The following is a 20,037-nucleotide window of genomic DNA, read 5'->3' as shown; positions in this document are numbered from 1 at the left end:
CGTCAAGCGGCCCGCTCGTCGTCGCAAGAGGCCTACAGAGGACGAGGCAAGTCTGGCGGACCCCGCCGTCATCGCCAAGGAGGCCAAGGCGGCAAGGCCGCGTCCAAGCAGGATTGAACCGGCCGTGGGGTCGGGCCCCCACCGAAGCACCCCGGTGGGAGGCCGGCTGGCGGGCTTCGTCAGCGTGTGGGAGTCCATCTCCACCGACCGTTGGGTGCTGGACGCCCTGGCCCGGGGCCACGCGCTCGAGTTTCAAAGAAGGTGCCCGCGCGTCCCCCCCGCGGCCAGGAAAGAACTTCACGTCCCTCAACTTCTCCTGGAGGTAAAGGCGATGCTCAGAAAGGGCGCCATCGAACTCGTCCCAAAGAGGCTTCGGGGCTCCGGAGTCTACTCGCGATACTTCCTCGTGAAGAAGAAGACGGGAGGATGGCGCCCCATCCTGGACCTGCGACGCCTGAACAAGTTCATCAAGGCGCAGAAGTTCCGGATGGTCACCCTCCAGCACGTCCTGGGTCAGCTGGAGGAAGGAGACTTCCTATCGTCGTGGTCCAAGGGCGTCATTACCAGTTCAAAGCCCTTCCCTTCGGACTACGGTCGGCACCCAGGGTTTTCACCAAGTGCCTCGCACCGGTGGCGGCGCAGCTGCGCCGCGAGGGGATTCACGTCTACCCCTACCTGGACGACTGGCTCATCCGCGCCAAGACGAGGGAGCTCGCCGTGGTCCACACGGCAAGGACCGTCCAACTCCTCACGGACCTGGGATTCTCCGTGAACTACGCCAAATCCCACCTGGTGCCCGCGCAAGTCGCACTGTTTCTGGGAGCGAGGCTCGACACAGTGTCCCTTCTGGCCTCCCCGTCGGAGGAGAGGACCAGGACCATCTTGGGCAAGGTGCAACGGATGTTGGTGGCCGACGCGGCCAAGGTGAGGTCCATCAAGTCCCTCCTCGGGATGATGTCTTCCTGCATCTACCTCATTCCCATGTGCAGGCTCCGGATGCGCCCGTTGCAAGAATTCCTGGATGCGCGCTGGATCCAGACGACGGGCAGCTTCGAGGAAAGGATCAAGCTCGACGAGAGTTTCCGACGAGCGATACGGTGGTGGGGCACCCGCGCGCATCTGACGGCGGGCATGGACTTCCAGACCCCAGCCCACCAGGTGACTGTGACCACGGATGCCTCCCTAGAAGGGTGGGGAGCGCACACCGAAAATCTGCACGCAAGGGGACTCTGGCTCCCGACGGAGAAGTCCCTGCATATCAACGTCCTGGAGCTCCGTGCAGTGTTTTGGGCCCTCAGGTCCTTCCTTCCGTCCCTCAAGGGCAAGGTGGTGAGGATCTTCACCGACAACACCACCACCATGTTTTACATCAGGAAACAGGGCGGAACCAGGTCCCCAGCGCTGTCCAAGGAGGCGCAGGACCTGTGGCATTGGGCCGTCGCCCAAGGGATTCTTCTGGTGCCGTTTCATCTGGCAGGGATAAAAAACACCATCGCCGACTCACTCAGCAGGGAGCTGCGCTCGTGCCACGAGTGGGAACTACGGCAGGATCTGGTGGATCGCCTCTTCCGACGGTGGGGCACACCCCAGATCGACCTGTTCGCGACGGCGACGAACACCAAGTGCCGGAGGTTCGCCAGCAGGTTTCCCCAGACGAGGAGCTTGGGCGATGCTTTCTCGTTCCCCTGGGAGGGCCTGTTCCTCTACGCGTTCCCTCCCTTGCCTCTGCTAATCCGGCTCGTCAACCAGCTCAAGAGGTCACGGTGCAGGATGATCCTCGTCGCACCTGCGTGGCCGAGGCAGATATGGTTCCCGGACCTTCTGGACTTGTCGGCGTCCCCGCCAATCAAGCTGCCGGCGGACGCGGATCTACTCTCCAGGGAAGGAGGCGCCATCCTCCACCACGACCCGAAGTCGCTGAACTTGCAGGCCTGGCTCCTGCAGCGCTAGAGTTTGGAGGATACGACATACCGGCCGATTGCAGAGAGGTTCTTGCAAAGGCCAGGGCGTCCTCGACTCTTAAATGCTACGGACACAAATGGAAGAGGTTCTCTGTCTGGTGCCACGCACAGAAGATTAACCCTCTACGGATTACGGCTCCCCAAGTACTGCCGTACCTGCTGACGCTGGCCAAAGCTGGTCTGGCACACGCGTCCATCAAGATTCATCTTGCTGCGATCTCCCGATACACCAGAACCACGGGCCGGACGTCCTTGTGGTCTCATCGTCTGGTGAAAGAGTTCATGAAGGGACTGTTCAGATCGTTCCCGCCGGTGAAGGCTCCGGCCCCGGCGTGGGAGCTCAACGTGGTGCTGACCAAGCTCATGGGACCTCCGTTCGAGCCTCTGCACTCGGCCCCGTTGAAGTTTCTATCGTGGAAAACAGCTTTTCTCGTGGCCATCACCTCCGCACGACGAGTGGGAGAGATCCAGGCCCTTTCCTGCAAGGCCCCGTACTTGACTTTCCACGACACGAGGGTAGTGCTCAGGACGCACCCCTCCTTCATGCCCAAGGTACCGTCGGACTTTCATCTCAACGAACCCTTGGTGTTACCTGTGTTCTTCCCGTCGCCTTCGTCGCCGGCTGAGAGGACTTTGCACTCGCTGGATGTGGCTAGAGCGCTGAAGTTCTACGTGGACCGCACGAAAGGTTTTCGGAAGACGTCACAACTCTTTGTGAACTTTGGACCTGTCAATCAGGGGAAGGCTCTCTCGAAGGCTTCCATCTCCAGATGGCTCTCCGGCTGTATCATGTACTGTCACCGGTTGGCAAACCGACCGCTGCCTGGCCGTCCGAGAGCCCATTCCACCAGAGCGATCGCAGGTACCACGGCGTTCCTATCTGGTGTGCCCCTGCTGGACATATGCAGGGCTGCTACGTGGAGGTCGACGCACACCTTCACGAAATTCTACTGCGTCGACCGGGATTCCAGGGAGGAGTCCAGGGTCGGCCAAGCAGTGCTGCGCAACCTGTTCGCCTGAGGTGAGCCTGGTGAGGAGGTAAGATGCTTAATGTTGAGTTGATGTGATGCTTAATGTTGAGCCTTTGCCACCTCCCGTGGTTGTGCATGTGTGTACTGCTATGTATTCTTTATTCATGAGCATGTGAATCCATGCCAGACCCCATGCTGGAGAAGGAACAAGTTACTTACCTGTAACTGTTGTTCTCCAGCATGGGTCTGGCATGGATTCACATGCGAACCCTCCCGCCTACCCCTCTGCGGCTCTTCACTTGGTCATACTGCCACTTCACGTGCTTCCAAATCTGAAGATGGCTGCCAGAGGCGGTGCTTAGGTAGAGGGCAGTCATTGGCTGTGGTCAGTATGACGCAGAGACCAGTGATTGGTTATTACTACGAAAGACAGATCAGAAACGAAACTGATACTGGTTTTTTCTTTACCGAGGATTCCCAGCCTGACGACGGGGAATATTCATGAGCATGTGAATCCATGCCAGACCCATGCTGGAGAACAACAGTTACAGGTAAGTAACTTGTTCCTTATTGACCTCGGAAGGATGAAAAGGCTGAGTTAGAGGTGTTGAAGAACAGACTAAATCAGTGACTCGCCCCTTGAAGTGTGCCTGAAATAAACCTTTAATGATTCTAGCAATTATTGTATAGAATTCTAGAAAGACAAATTACCTGGTATTCTCATTATTTCTTATTTAGGGTTACTGCTGAAAGTGTTAAGAGTCTTGCACAAGAAAGCCAGCCAGCCACTCCAGAAGCAAGGAGTCACATGGCTCTGGCCACAGCCCAGGATCTTGCATTTAAAAACAAAAACAATTATTTTTTCTTTTTTTTTTTTGGGTAGCAAGGGAGACCTCTTGCGACCCCCAAATGACGTCCCTGGGGGGGAGCAGAATGACAGCTGAAAAACACTGTCAAACGACCCTAACAGTAGCAAGAAGTAGAACTGAAGTTGGAGTTAAGACTGAAATGGTCAGGCTAAGTAGATGTGCACCTCCAACCCAGGCCTCCTCGTTAGCAACCCAGTCAACTCTGACAGGCCATTTACATAGCCATGTACAGCGCCTTACAGGCTAGCCAAAACTGCCAGGTTGAAGCAAAGAACTTATACGCCAAAGCACACACCAAGGGATCTTCGTTTAAGGAAAAATCAAATGCAATCAATAGTATACTACAATTCAGGACAAGAGGGGTTCATTCTGTCTCTGTAGGTGCACCCTTTAAGTGATCTGATCACTGATTTGGGTGTCTCCGCCCATCGATAAGTGGAAGATATTGAGCAGTGCCTGTGGGTAGTGTGTGTCTCAAGTAGATCATCTAAAGCATTGCCTTCACAGGATGAACAAGTGGGTCGAGGCTCACTTTGTAAAAATGAACACTGACAAGACCACGATTCTTCTTTTGGCAAATAACAACAGTCAACAATTGGTTTTGAAGAACTGATAAATGATAAGGTAATACCCACATTGGCACTGCGCTGACTGCCCTTGCCAGACCTCATGCCTTTTACGCTTGTTTGCTTGACACATATGGCACCGCTGGAAACCCCTTCCTTATTTGCTTGAGATTTGGCGAGTGGACTGGTGGGATTATGGAGTATGGAAATCATAGAGCTGGAGGTATTTCTTTTTCTTTAGCAACCTGTTTTGTTCCTGCATCTTCATTGCTTTGGAATGCACCATCTGTCCTAGTGTAAACCAATCCCTCCTATTTGGGTTTTAATAGAGAGATGAGGACTTGGCTAATGAAGTTTATTTTGGGGAATCTTAGGTTGTTGGGGGTTCTGTGTTGTCTTTTGCAGTTTCATCATTTAAGCACTTGATAGGCACAATACACTACATATCTGGAATGTTCTTGGGAATGGGGGGCATAAGAGGATGCCTACAGGGGAAGGTGAGTTATTGTTTCCTCTTGCATGAAAAATAATGTTTTTACTGATGATTTACAGCCATCCAAAATTCATTCTTGTAGGCTTGGGCCTTGCACATTTTTAAACATAAATAAAAAACGAATGTAACAGATCCCTTATGGTCGTGAGTGGCCAGGGGGTAAATGTAGGTTGGTGCTTTGCATGACACCAAAGGTCCAGAAAGCTGCTGCAGTGTTATTTAGATAAACATGCTGTCATTTGCTGTCTTCCAATCTGATTCCCACTGTTTGTCTTCTCCACTAGGACGCTATTGGATATCTTGAAGGATCCATCTGCTCGTTCCTGGCATGGCTATGTGTGTGCCACCCTACTCTTTATCTGCCCATGCGCCCAGTCTATATTTTGTAACCAACATGATTACATTTGCTATGTCACTGGGATGAGAATCAAATCTGCTCTCATTAGCAGTGTCTACAGAAAGGTAAGGCCATTGGTTTTTATCATGGTTTCCTTGTTCTCTAGGCAAGATAATCGATTCCTGGTCTCTTCACCAATGCCTACACCGTCAAAAATAGCAAAGAATAAGGATTACAGAATGTTCCTTAGTTTGCTGATGTCTGGCTGGTTAATGCAACATCATTGACTAGATGGCCCCTTAAGGTCTGGGAGGTCATGGTTAGTCTCCTATGTGTTGCTTAGATTTCTTCCAACTCGCCAGTGCACGTGGTGTTTTTCTACTATGTAAAAGGTAGATTGTTATAGGCATTAAAGATAATTTTTTAACGAAGCTTAGCTTAATGAAACAAAAAAATATTTTCCTCATTTATTACTGGGCCGTGGACAGGGTATCACTACATATTATCCCCACCAAAAATATTGCCGTATATATGGTCGTCTGGTATGGCCATAGGCAATATTTTTGCGGGGATCATTTTGGGGGTTTTTGGGAGTAGGGGTTGAGGGGGTGTCCCCCACTCCTTTTAAAAATAATGCACGGGTGCGGGGATGTCCCCCACAGGTTCCATGCCTTAATATCGCTGCAAAAATATGGTGGTATTTTTGTATGGTGATATTTTTGCCGGGATATTAACACATGGAACTGTGCAAAACCTTTACCATGGCACTGGTATCAGTTTTTTTGTCTAATGGCTTCAAAATCTAAATAAAACTAAACGTCACTTTTATTGCAAAGTACATTCATTTACAATGTCCTTTACTATATAACATTGCCTCCATGTTCGTCTTCTTTTTAAAGTATCCCTGCAGTGATTTACTATAGCTTTTTCCACACTTTTTAAAAAAAATGTAAAATATGCCGATGGGCAATATATGCTGCGTTTTCCAAATCAATCCGACATCTAAGTCTCATTTAATCTTGCTCTGTTTGGTAACGGGCATTCGCTTGGTGGGCGAGCTGGTCAGATATCATTTGTCCTTTGAATGTAGACCATTCCTGCTCATAGCCAGTGGTGTTTGTGCCCCAGGTGTGAAGCAAAGCAATCTCTTGCCTTTATAATGGAAGCCAAGCAGGTAACTTTATTTGTGTTGCTATGTGATGTTTGTGGAATCCATACTGACCACTGCTGCAATTTGCATGGTCTCCAGGCACTTGTGTCGGCTGATAGACCATCTGGGAAAGGTAATCCCTGCATTGTAGAGGAAGATATACCTTCAGAGCTCGTGGACCCCATTTGTGGAATTAACTTTATTTTTAATATCCATGCCCAAGATACAATTCTCCAATTTCTTTAATCCATCTCGTTTCTTTCCAATTCACACATTTATGAATTGGCATGCAAAATTAGCTTGGAACATCCTCCTTTTATTACAAATTAATTTGCTATTCGTGTGCTTAGTATGACCAGTTGTAACAGAATTAAAACTTTTTTACATGACCATTCTTTTTTTCGAAAAAAGGTCACACACTAACTAATTTCTCATTACATGTAATGTTGTGGGATTTATTACTTGTAACCCTTCATTTGCCGGGCCCCCAGAGACTCTGCTGGGCGTGAAACAGAGTAGAGGGTGAGGAGAGGGAAGATGCAAGATCGCCTTTTGGTTGTGATGACGGGAAGTACCCAGGCTTTGCACAGGGCACCGAGGCGTTTTGCTTCCAGAAGGGAGCGTTGTATGCCCGTAGTGCTAAGATGCATTGGCTGGGGTGTGGTATATTAGTTGGTTGTAGATGTGTAGTGATATTATGTTTCAGGTTTGATGGCGTGGCAGGGATCTTTTAGCAAGCAGTGTGGGAGCTGAGTAGATGGTGTGCATATCCTGTGTTTGAGCATTGGAGTTGACAGAGATAGTGAGGAAGATTAGCGAGGGGCCCGATAGGCAGCTTGGAACATCCGTCAGTGATCTTGGATTTGTGGATTCACTTTGGGAGGCAGATCCAGAGTTTTGCTGTGATGCCATATAAATATTCTCAAGCCTTAAACGATAGTGAATATGTAGCATATAAAACCAATATTCTTATTCTTAATCTGTATCTCTGACTACACTTTAGACATGATCTGGGCACAATGTAAGGGGATATCTACGTGTGTGGACAAGCCCATCAAAAAGACAGACCTCTTGGAGAGCATACCATTGTTTCAGTGGTAATTCTTCACCCCAGATACCTGTGCAAGGACGATACAACCACATTAGGAAGACCCCCCCACCAGTAGTTGTCTAGCGCAATGGCACTGGGACCAATATGTGAATCGACTGTATGCCCCCGGACCCCCGCTGACTACTTGAACCATTATGCTATGCCTTTCAGCTCCTCAGCTTTTAAACTGTGCCAGTGACCCTATACGTTGATGCAGTACAACAACGAAGTACATACTAGAACTGTTGCCAAACGTTTAATTGAGTGAACAAGAACACAACGGCTGCAGAGTATGGTACAGGCTTCAGTAAAGGCTGAGTCACCCTCAAAGTGCAACTGAAGGAAGAGGTGAAGGAACATTCAGAGTCAACAGGGGAAGAGGGTTGACCGCTGCCCCCTACTCTCAGGGTTCAAAGGATGAAGAGATGGGTGACGTATAATAGGGGGCAGGGTGTGGTTGAGGGCGGCTTCTTTTTCTGTAGGCAGAGGAGAGGAAGGTGTGATACAGAGGTAGGTTACTGCTTGCCACTGATGTTGGGGGCCACACAGAGTAGTTGGGTACAGACGCGAATTTTGAAGGCTGGTACTCATTTCACAAACCAACAGAGCATAGTGGTTCTATAGAGGAAGGCTGTATATGATCCATCAAAGTTCACTCTTGCACCACTGCTCATTTTGCTCAAATGTAACCATATGTAGACCACAAGGGGGCGCTCACAACATAGCAGCCTGTTGTGTCAACCGCCTGAGCCCGAAGCGGAACAATGAGATCGGATAGTATTCCTGAGATGCTACAAACGTGAAATGGTTGTGAAAAGTTGTGCAAAGACCACTGGAAGACTGGGACGCCTTTGCAAACGACGGAGTGAGTGATTCGAGGCCAATCGAGGCTGTTGACATTGAGGCCTCTAAAAGCAGAGACAGACAGAATGGCCTATGGCGCAGCGGACGTGGCATAGCTGTGTATCTCACTCTGGTACCCGAATGCACAAGCAGATTGTATTGCAGCGGCGGGCCCTGTAACAGTATATTTAGAGACTACCGTTATATATCATTAGTCTGATTCAGTCTAGCCCTGTCTATGACTTATATGCAGCCATGTCAATCCCTTCTCCCGTGCAACCAATAAGTCAAGAACCAGGCCAGGGTACAGATAGAATATATATTTATTGAATATTATGTCCAATGAATATTTGCACCAAATTATTACACACACCACCTTCTCTGTGGCACAAAGAAAAGCTTCAATACAAAACTCAGTTTTTGGGATTTCACTTTTGGGCCACATGTACATGGAACACAGGCCAAATAAACAGTTCAAACATCCTGTTCCACAAAACCCCTGAAGGTCAAAATTAAACAATACCGTGGAACATTACCAAGTCATGAACTTACTAATCCTTTTTTGAAGTTGGATTTAAATCAAAGCGCCATTGTTCATTTGTGTAAAACACTTTCTCCCTAGCAGTGTGCTTGATTTATAATCTCCCTGCACACATGTGAAACTACCAATGTGAAAGCACATCAAACATTGAAAAACAGCACGTTTATCACACATGGAACCTTTTCCTGTTTCACCCTGAAGCAATACGAAATCTCCCTCTTTTTAGGGTCACTTGCTCATTCCCAGGAGATAGTGTATATTTCAATTAGGGACTTCACTTGATTTCTTTTAGCATAGCACTTTTCTACCTTAGACATTCAGTTTCATTCAGCACCCCTCTGCTTAAAGGCCCTGTCTGAGGAATGGTGAACAATTATAAATTACGTTTTTACAAGGACACCCCTCCCCTTTTGGGAATTTTTGGGGTTAGCAATAGAAAATAGGTGTAACCGATTACATTAATAAACTATTGTTTTTATTCACACTGGGAGTGAGTTTGTTAATTTCGAATGTTAACCCATTCACCCTGTGTCCTTTGGCTATAGGGGAGTTAATTGAATTATTATTTATTTGAGTATTTTACTTGCAACGTACGACCTAGCCTCTAATCATCCAAAGACTGCATCCTTTTGGGATGCAGATCTTATAGGAAACAGGTGTTTTTTGTCTACAATTTCAAAAGTACCACGTCAAGGTGGAAGACATTTCCACTCCATTGTCTGGTTTCTCTGGAAATTGTACAGGTAAACCTTGTCACCTACCTCATAATCCTTTTTCGTGGTCTTCAAATTGTAGCACACTTTCATTCCTTCAGCCGGCTTCTCTACATTGCACTAAGCATAAGCAATTGATCAGTTTCTGCTCCTGAGTTCTATAGAGCAGTTGCTGGGGTAACACCATTTTACATCCGGTCATAAGCTCAAATATGTATTTCATTATTGTTTTATTTACTTACAATGTGTTTAGCTCATAAGAGCTTTTTACTTCAGTCTATTTCATACAATCCATTCATCGATACAATTCAGCATTTTTCTAAAATCGGCCACCTAATGGCTAAATTCATAAAACATAATTAGCATTGACAATGACCTTTCAGCCTAAAAGAAACAATCTATTTCATTTTATAAGAGTCCTAATTCTCTGAACAATATTTATCTCATTAAAAGTTTAGGTGATAATTACCTACTCAATTCGTTCTGTCTGTAGAGAAAAACTGGGCTTCAATTTACACCATATATAATATAGTGCAATGTGGACTGATTTGTCATCAGTGTTCAAACAGTGTAACCAAAAGTCTTCACTCTGTATACCCTCTTATTTGCCAACAAGTCTTGGGAGGATAGCTCAGGGGCAATGTGCCCGCCTTGGACGCAAGACGACACGCAGCACCACAGGTTTGATACCCGGGTCCGCGCTTAGAAATCTCTGGGTATTAAGCACGTTATAAATAACTCATCATAGCATAGCATAACAAAATTCCACAGCATAGTCATATACAAGGAAACGTTTTCCCGATATTCCGTAAGTAAATGTCTAGCAGTTTCCTCTTTAGCTCGGCACATGCAGCAAATCCTATCTACTTTGGGAATTTCCTGTTCAGGTGCAGTGTTCACAAATACTAGCAATTAATGATTCTTAAGAGTAGCCTAAATCTTCTTAAGGCTGCTGAGGGGCTGAACTTCAAATAACTTTATGGCACTTTAAACTCATGAACACGCTTTTTTTAAAACTATTTTTAGTTTTTTCAACACAACAACAACAAACATCACACATCAATTGGCACTTCATGTTGGATTCCGCACTTCGCTATCCATCATCTTGGCGCACTTGCGTGACGTCTTCCGTCTCTGTCCTCAATGTTCGCTATCAACTTTTGTTTATGTCCCCAGGGTCTAGCCTTGTCTGTATTGCTCCTCCACCGCTTGCTTTCTTCCTCACTGAGGGTCTTCCCCCCACATTGCTGCCGGCATGTCAGCCTTCCTCCGGCCCACTGGTACCGTTTGTGCTATTCCCTTCTTTGCTTTCAAACAGTTATTGTATAAGCGGGTTCCATGCAAGTATCTTGGCCTCGCTTTCACCCTCTCCCCTTTGCAGCGCTCTGGTCCACACTGACGTTTCGGCTATTGTCCATTTCTTCAGATCTGCCCACCACAGATCTGCCCATCGCAGTGCTAGAGTTCCATGCCATTGCTATGCGGCGCTTCACCAGTATGCACATTAAGTCTTTAATTTTTGCTGTGTGTGTCCTCTGTTTGTCGCCTCTTGGGAACAAGGCCAGTAAACTGGACTCAGGCGACCATGCCTGCATTTGGATTCCTCCTTCCGCCGCCCTATCTCTGACAGTGTCCCAGAATTTTGCTATCACTGGGCAGGACTAGAACATGTGCAGCATACCCGCCTTCTCCGCTGCGCAGCGCGGGTAGCTTCGGGTTTGCTTGCTTCCAATGGTAGATATTTTCTTGGGCATGAGGTATTCTCTGTGTATGAGATAGAGCTGCATTTGCCTGAATATCACGTTCCTGGAGACTTTCTTTGCATACCGGAGGGCACTACGCCATTCCTCATCTGTGAAGGTTTTCTGGAGTTCCTCCTCCCATCTGGCTTGCGTTTGCAGTTCTCTCGCGTTGTTGCTGCACAGGAGCTGTTCATAGAGTCTGGATACTGTATTTCCCCCTTCCGACACGTCATACCACGCTTCCAGCCCCCCCTCGGTGCCTTCCCCCTCGGGTAAGGTCCTCCACCTCTTCCTGTTTGTCCGGACCATGTTGTTGTACAGTATAAATTGGCCTCTATGTATGTCCTGCTCTTCCATCAGGGTCTTTAAGTCCACCCAATGTCTATCTCACCATAAGTTCCCGATCTGGGCTACTCCCTTATCTTCCCACTGTATTTGATATGTTGCTAGAGTCTCTGTGCAGGCGCCGACTAATCCCGCGAGGGGAATTTGCCTGGAGCAGGGGTCTCATGTCCCTTGATTTTTCCATGCCCTCCTCCATAGGATCAGGCCCAATTTGACCATATTGGGAAGTGGTTTGGTCAAGGACTCGTCTATTCATAAGAGCTCCCTCAGGTAGTACTGTCGTATTGCCGGCTGAGAAAGCAGTGAGTCTATGGATGTGTCATCTCCCAGCCACCTTACCACAAATTGGAGTTGTCCCGCCAGATAATAACTTTCAAAACCCAGCAGCCTGGTCCCTCCCGATTCATAATCCCTTTGTAATGTGTTTAGGGCTATTCTGTTCCTCCCCCCGCTCCACAGGAATTCCCTTGACATTGTTTTCAGTTGTTTAAAAAAGGACCTGGGTCGAGAAAGTCACAGCCATCAGATTAGGCAATAAACACAAATTCGAACGCATATGGGCCCCCTTTCTGTACTATGTGCAGCAATTCCCTGTGGTGACGAGACAGCCCCCAGCCCTGCGCTGGATGGAAACCCAGGACTGAAAAGAACAGAAGTGCGACTGGGTTCCTCCATACCCCTGAGCCGCCACAAACCAACCAGTCTAGGCTCCCCAACCTTGAAGGGCCTGCGTCGAAGAACCCATCCCAAACCCAGCCATAGAGTCACATCGAACCCTTAAAACTATTCCTTTGCTTAAACAGACAGTCTTCTGTTCCTAGTGTGCACACAGCTCCTTGTCCCCCATTCCCTTTCCCCCCTCCTCAGTTGTAATTAACAATTCTGTTTTTGAAGAAAATGCATGAGTTGTTAAGACATAGCTATATAAAGAGCTGTTTTCTTCCATTAAATGTTTTAACAAGTTTGCAAAGTAGGTAACACTCAAAGAATCTGCATGACTTGTTATGCCAAAAGTAATAAAAATAATGTTGGAAAAAAGAAAAAGGACCTGGGTATGTTGTGTGGAATGTTAGTGAGGTAGTATAGCAGGCGGGGCAGTACCGTCATTTTCAGCAGGGCCGCTCTCCCTATCCTCCCTAGTGGGAGTGTCTTCCAGAACTTCATTACTTTCTCTATTTTGTCTAGGGCCACCTGTGTGTTAGCCTTATGCGTCTCTATGGTGTTGTGATGTATGTCCACCCCTAAATAGCGAAAGGTGTCTGGCGTCCATGTGAGGCCTAGGTTGGGCAGCTGGTCTGGGGTAGCTCGTCTCATATTCGCCAGGGGGAACAGCAAGGACTTCGCTCTAAGAATAGAGAGTCCCGACAGTCTAGCGAATGCGCCCTTGGCTTCTAGCAGGTCCGGTAAATGTACCCGCAGGTTCTCGACATAGAGGAGCATGTCATCAGCGTATATCGAAATTGGGTGTACAACCCTGTCTATTTCTATTCCATCTTTCTTGTACTCCGCCCTGAGGAAGGCTCAAATGGTTCCAGGGCCAGTATATATAACATTGGGGACAGTGGACCTCCCTGATTTGTGCCCCTGCAAATTTTCCAACCCTCCGAGATGTGTCTGCATGTCTTCACCCTCGCCCTGGGATCTCTATATATGAGCCTTATCCAGCGAAGGAATCCCAAAGTGGGCGAGCGCGCTCAGCAGTCAGTTCGAATTTACGGAATCAAAGGCTTTTACAGCGTCCAGTGATGTCATTGTGCATGGTTCATAGACATAATTTCGAATACAAAATATTCGAAAGTCAAAAAGTCGAAAAAAAAACGTCGAAAAAAAAATGTCGAATTTTTTTTAATGAGGTTTTTTTTCGAAATGGGGGGGTTCCCCCCAAACCCCCCTTTTTTTATTTTTACCTATTTTTTTCACAGAAACTAGAGCCCAAAAAAAAATATCGAAAAAAAAAACAATTCGACATTTTTTTTTTCGACATTTTTGATTCGACTTTTTTGACTTTCGAAATTATGTTTTCGAAATTATGACTGGACACCATTGTGCATTCCCCCTGTCTCTGATTGGTATTCTACTACATTGTGGAGTCTACGCAGATTCCACGTTGTGTTCCTCGCCGGTACATAGCCCGTTTGATCTGGGTCCACCAACGTAGGTATGACTCGTTTAAGTCGACTGTCTAAGGTTGCTGTCAGGATTTTGTAGTCCTGATTTATCAGGGAGTTCGGTCTGTAGGAGCCGCACTCGAGAGGTGGTTTCCCTGGTTTTTATATAGGTATTATGACTGATTCCGACATGCTGTGCTGTAGCTGTCCTCTCTCGTATGCCTCCTTTGTATTTCTTGTAAAATTCCCCGGGTAACCCGTCGGGTCCTGGGGACTTGCCTGTTGGGAGATCGGCTACTACAGCTGTCAGTTCCTCTACTGTGTTGGGAAGATTAATCTCCGCCTGGGCATCGGCTATATCCCCAGCCTCTGCCTCCTGGTTCGAGAGTAATCCCTTCATAGAATCGTGAAAATACCTTATTAATACCTTCCTGGGTCCTCACTTCTGTCCTCTTCTCATCTTTTCTTTTTTTTTTTTAAAGAATTTTACTGAGTTTTTCATATCATAACAATAACACCATACCGAGCAACAGGCTCAATTACAATGCCCCTCATTTCAGATGTCCCTCCACTTCCTGCCCCCACCCCATCCCCTATACCCACAGCCTTCGCGTTCCTTTATTCGATCACAATTATTGCATCTGCATCCTCCACTTGTTGTGTACTTCCATTCTCTCCTATATCTGCAAACGGTGTTACCGTCAGGGCTATCCACCTCTGTATACCCATCCCAGCTTCCACATTTTGCGTTCTAAGCGCCTTTTCCCACACCCCTGTTCCACTGTGCACCACTTTTCTAGTTCTTTCCACCATCTACCAACACTTGGTTCTCTCGTACCCTTCCACCCCATAGCTATGCTACGTTTGGTTATGATGTACATCAGGTCCCGTAGCTTATTCCGCGGCTTAACTTTCTTGTTTCTTTTATGTTGCACTAGCATGCAAGCTTCCAGTGTTTTAATATCTAGTTCAATTCCACCCTGGGCTGCCTTTGCTGCCACTTTCTCCCAGAACCCTTGTATGATCGGACATCCCCAAAACATGTGTATGAGCCCTGCCTCCTCCCTCTTACATTGAGGGCCTACTTACCTCCCAGCACTCTTCAATGTGGAGACAATAGCAGGTGTGAGGTATGCCCTTTGCACTATATACAGTTGTTTCAGCTGCAGCCTAGCATTTCGGGACACTTTCTTATGATATCGTTTTATTTCTCTCCATTCTGTCTCCTCAAATGTCCTCCCCAATTCCCTCTCCCATTTACTCTCACAGTTTAATTCAGCTCGCACTGTGCAGCCCAACAAGATCTCATAGATTCTTGACACCGCATGTCTGCCGTCTGCCATTGTGAGTAGCATCTCAATATCCTCATTTTCAATATCTCCCTCTGTAGCCTTCAGCCATCTTCTACGTATCAACCCCAGGACCATGTCGTGCAATAATAACTGTCCTGCCTGCATCCCAGACCCATCTCGCAACTCCTCAAACGTTTTCCACCTCCCCTCGCCCCTTAAATCCCCCACAGTAGCCACACCACATATCTCCCATCTCAATATTATCATGGTCTGTTCACTCTCCCTACTCCCCAGAACCGCCACTATCGGTATCAGCGGAGATCCCGGGTCCGATATGCCAATGACCTTGCAAGCCCTGTGCCAGATCCGTATGCCCAGTGTCACCAGGCAGCAACTCCTCTTTTGTCCCCTCTTGGGGGCCTAGAGGAGGTCTCTCAAATGACATCCTCGTAACGTGGGCTGCAGTAGTGTTTTCTCTAGCGTGGGTTCGTCAGACATCCATTTCACCACATATTGCAGTTGGCACGCTAGGAAATACAGCACAAAGTTCTGTACTCGCAGCCCTCCCTGATCGTACAGCCTCTGTAATGTATTCAGAGATAACCTGTGCCGCTTGTCCTGCCACAGGAAACCCCAACATAACTTCTCCAGCTCCCTGAAGAAGCACCCAGGTATATCATATGGGACGTTCCCAAAGCAGTGCAGGAGTCGTGGTAGTGCCACCATTTTCAATAGCGCCGCCCTCCCCATTACCGACAAGGGCAGTTTGCTCCAGAACCCCATGGACGCAACTAGACCTGCCTTGGCACGAGTTGTTATATTCGTGCTCTTGGGAGGGGTCACGGTGGATGTTAATACCCAAGTACCGGAATGTAGTCCTGCACCCGGGTATGGGTATACCTTGCAAATTCCCATCTTCCAGCTGTGCGGTGGCGGCTAATGTGAATAGACATAATTTCTTCTTGTTTACTTTAATACCAGTGAACTTGCTAGAGTTATCCAGCACCTCCAATATTTATGGCAGATTCACCTCGGGATCCCGCACATATAATAACACGTCATCCGTGTACATCGATATCACATGCCCTATCCCGTCTATGTCTATGCCTACGTCTCCGTATTCTCGACTCAGGTATGCATCCATGGGTTCAGCTGCCAGGATATACATCATCGGGAACAGTGGGCACCCCTGCCTTGGGCCTCTATGTAATTGCCATGCCACTGAGTATGTATTGCTTGTCTTGACCCTAGCCATCGGTTCCTTGTATATCAATCGCACCCATCTCATGAACAGTAGGCCCATCTTCTCCATCGTGGCATACAACCAGTCCCAATGCACTGAATCAAATGCCTTTGTTGCATCTACGGAAGCAACTGCACATTGTATGGGCCTGTGTGCTGTACTGTAAATTACATGGTGGAGCAGTCTCAGATTCTCCGAGATACTCCTTCCGCTGTATCACCCACTGGAGTCTTCTCGCCAAGAAGGCCGTGAGGATCTTTCTCCCCTTCTCATTTTTAATTGCATTTATTGGGTCCTGTCTGCTCTCCTGCCTGGTTAGCCAGGCTACAAGCCTGCTGGACTTTTCCCTTTCTGTGTGTAGCCTCTGTATATACTTCCCATAGTCCAGTCTCCCCAATTTCTCCTAAATGGCAATGCACTGCAACCTCAGAGTAGTGAGTTACCCCGGTTCTTCCCCGTTCATGCCCGCCTGTGTCTCTACATGTTCTGTCTCCCTTTCTATTTCCCCCAGCTCTGCCAGAATGCTTCCCCTGAGTCCTCCTGCCTTTCCTATCGCCGCACCCCTGACCACCACTTTGAAGGCTTCCCAGATCGTCCCTGTGCTGTCCACGCTCCCCACATTGTGGTCGAAATAGTCGTCTATCGTGTCTCGGATATGCTCTTGGAAATCCCTGTCCATTAATACCTCTGCCCTCAGTCACCATGTGGGTATGGGGGCCCCCTGTATGTGTATGCCCATGTTGCTACCAGCGGGGCATGGTCGGATAGCGTTCGTGCTTTGATGTGTATGCCCGTGAATTCCCCCAGAGTCTCCCTGCCTGTGAGTAAATAGTCTATTCGGGTATATGTTTGTTTGGAGCGCTGTAGTGTGTGTATCCCATGGTGTCTGCGTGTACCTCCCTCCAGATGTCTTCCAGTTCCAGCTGGTCCAGAATCTTCTGCAGGGTCCTAGCTGGTGGCGCTGGCTTTCTTTGCTTAGTGTCAGATCTATCCAACAGCGGGTTCAATGTTGTGCAGTTGAAGTCTCCTGCCCAGATAAAGGACGCCTCCCTTTACGGAGCAAGCCGAGGTGTAATTGTTCTGAAGAAGTCTGTCGCGTCGTGGTTAGGGGCGTACATATTTATTAGGCACACCTCTTTGTTCTCCAACATTCCGTGTACAATCACAATTCTGCCCTCTGTGTCTCCCTCTTGTTTTATGAGCTGCAAGGGTACTCCTGGGGCAATCCACGTCAGCCCTCCCCTGGCGTAGTTAGAATACGTTAAGCTGTATATTTGTCCTCCCCATTTTTTGGCTATCTTGGATTGCTTCTGAGCCATCAGATGCGTTTCTTGCAGCATTGTGATTTGAACTTTCGCCAGGCATACACCATTAGCCTCTTAACATAGACATTTAGTCCCCTGACGTTCCAGATAGCTATGATGGCTTTTTCCTGGCGCATTTGCTTACTGTGTCCTGTGACCTGCCTGTTCCCATAGGCCCATGTACTGTCTTGTGTCTGGCGACAGGCTCTCCCTTTCCGTCTTTTGACGTTCTCCTCCTTCTGGGGTGGTCCTGACCCTTCCCCTCCATGTTGACTATCGCCTGCACGGATTCTGTGCGGGTCCTCTGCCTTGATATACTTTCCTATCTTCCCTTATTAAGATGTGTCCCTGTTAGTCCGCCACTTGTGCCTCGTCCTTGTTCTTGTTGCTTGGTGCTTCCTCCTCTACTTGTGCCTTCTCCCACCCAACCTAACGACACACTAATTATAATTATTAACAAACGCCCAGCCACCCTCCTCCTGCTCATGCTCCACTGCTTTCCTTGCACCATTTGTGGCATCTGGCGGATAGCCCTCTGAGTTTGCGGGCTCCCGTTTATCAATATGCTGGTTCATGTCTCTTTCATGTGGATCATCCGTCTTCGTCTCGCTCTATACCTCATTGGGGTGCATTCCTGTTGTTCTGCTCGTTCCCGGCTCTCAGTTGTGGGATCCCCTGCTGATCCATCCACTCGTGGGTGTTGGCCGTGGTCTCAAAGATTTGTGACCTGCCATTATGTAGCACCTTCAATTTGGCAGGGTACAGCAGCATGAATCACTCATTGGCGGCCCTAGGGCGCACCTTCGTCAGCCAAAATTGCGCCCTTTGCTTTTGCACCAGTGCTGTGTTTCCGGGTAGATAGTTATGCTGACAGCGTTCACCGTTATCACCCCTCCCTTGAGAATGCCAAGATCTTTTCCCGATCTTTGAAGTTTATAATCTTTGCAATCATGGGTCTTGGGGGGTGCCCCTTGGTGGGGTTTCTTGCTCAGAGCTCTGTGTGCCCTTTCCACCACAAAGCCCTGGGATAGGTTCCCTGCCCCCACTTCTTGGAGCAGTAGACTCCATGTAGTTCGTGGGGTCTCTGCCTTCTTCCCCTTCTGGCAGCCCCACTATGCGCACGTTGTTACGTCAGGCTCTCCCTTCTGCATCCTCTGCCCTATGTTCCAGGGTGCGAAAGCGATCTAGCGCCTCCGCCATTTGGGATTGGGTGGGCATGATGTTCGCTGTGTTGCTTTGCACCTGCTGTTCTGCCATGTGCACCCTCTCCGCCAGGGTCCGTAAATCTTGTTTGAGGAGCCCCACATCTATGATCACTGCGTCCATTTTGTACTCCAGTGATGTTTTTAGAGCCGCTATGGCTTCGAGTATGGGGCCCTCCTCTTGTCCCTTCTCTGGCTATTTGGGGTTGGATGTGCTCATGCCAGCCTCTGGTGTCTCAGGCTGGGGCACGTTCTTCTTCCGAGCGAACGCCTCTATGCTGGTTTGCTTTCCTTTTTCGCCTTTCTGTTTCTCCGGCATGCCTGCGCCGGTGGTTTCTGTGCGTTTGTGTCGGGCCCCATCTTCCTCCACTCTCGACTGTCGCTGTTGTTACTGGTCGGTGTCTTGACAGCCTCCTCCCCTGTTCGCTGTGTCTGCCTTTCTCACCCCAGCCGTTGCTGGGGGTTCCCAAAGTGTCCAGTGTGTCGGCCTCGACCAGTGGTGGTCCGTTCCTATGCTTATTATCTGGGTAGTACTCACCTCTCCCTCACCCCTACGCCAATGGCATTAGCTTGCACCCACTCTTGCTCTGTTTGGGGCCGTGGAGACCTGCGAGTTCAGCGAGTTGTTGTGGTGCGCCCCCCGTCCTGCCCGGGTAGGTATTTATTGATTTATTTATTCGCATTTGTATACCGCACTTGCAGCCCATGGACATCAAGGCGCTGTTACATGTAAGTGTTGGATTCTTGATTCAGCGGATATGCATGAGACTGGAGGTCTTATGGATACACAATTACAGGCATAGTTGCAGGTGAAGCATGATATTTGTAATACAGTAACAGAATGCAGTCAGGTACGTTTCATACAAAGAGCTTGGTTTTAACAGCTTTGAGGAAGGCTTGGTGGGATTCAATCATTCTTATGTGCGGTGGCAGTGCGTTCCAGTGGGTGGCGGCCCATGTGGGAAAGCTGGCACCACCGGCGTGCACCTTGCGTGTTTTGGGCGTGACAATCGTGTTGGAGTAGCACATTCTTAATGGTCTGGTGGCAGAGTGCTTGGTGATTCTTGGTATGTCACTTCAGCCTGCAGTGCTGCTGTTATTTTCCACTGGATTGTGCTCTCCCACGTTTGAGGCGTGCTATTAGCCAGCACTAACTGATATGTGTTCGGCCGACAGTTTGGGCGGTCCGTTCGCTGCCTCTAATGGTAGCTGCTCTGGATAATGGCGGTGTACCCACCATTGAAGGTCCCCCTTCTGTGTTACTTCC

General features: G+C 48.4%; 1 protein-coding gene across 2 annotated transcripts in view; it reads left to right on the top strand.

The window, feature by feature from the left end:
* LOC138569274 (multidrug resistance-associated protein 1-like) overlaps positions 1 to 20,037 on the top strand; it is a 1,459,677-nt gene that overhangs the window by 481,498 nt on the left and 958,142 nt on the right. For both annotated transcript variants that reach the window (XM_069647112.1, XM_069647111.1), the window contains exon 9: positions 5,145 to 5,322. In XM_069647112.1, coding sequence (XP_069503213.1) covers positions 5,145 to 5,322 — 178 coding nt within the window. The remainder of the gene's footprint in view (positions 1 to 5,144; positions 5,323 to 20,037) is intronic.

Source organism: Ambystoma mexicanum, chromosome 2q, assembly GCF_040938575.1.
Source record: "Ambystoma mexicanum isolate Mex_15411 chromosome 2q, UKY_AmexF1_1, whole genome shotgun sequence".
Lineage (NCBI taxonomy): Eukaryota > Metazoa > Chordata > Amphibia > Caudata > Ambystomatidae > Ambystoma > Ambystoma mexicanum.
This window is presented reverse-complemented; position numbering and strand designations above follow the sequence as displayed.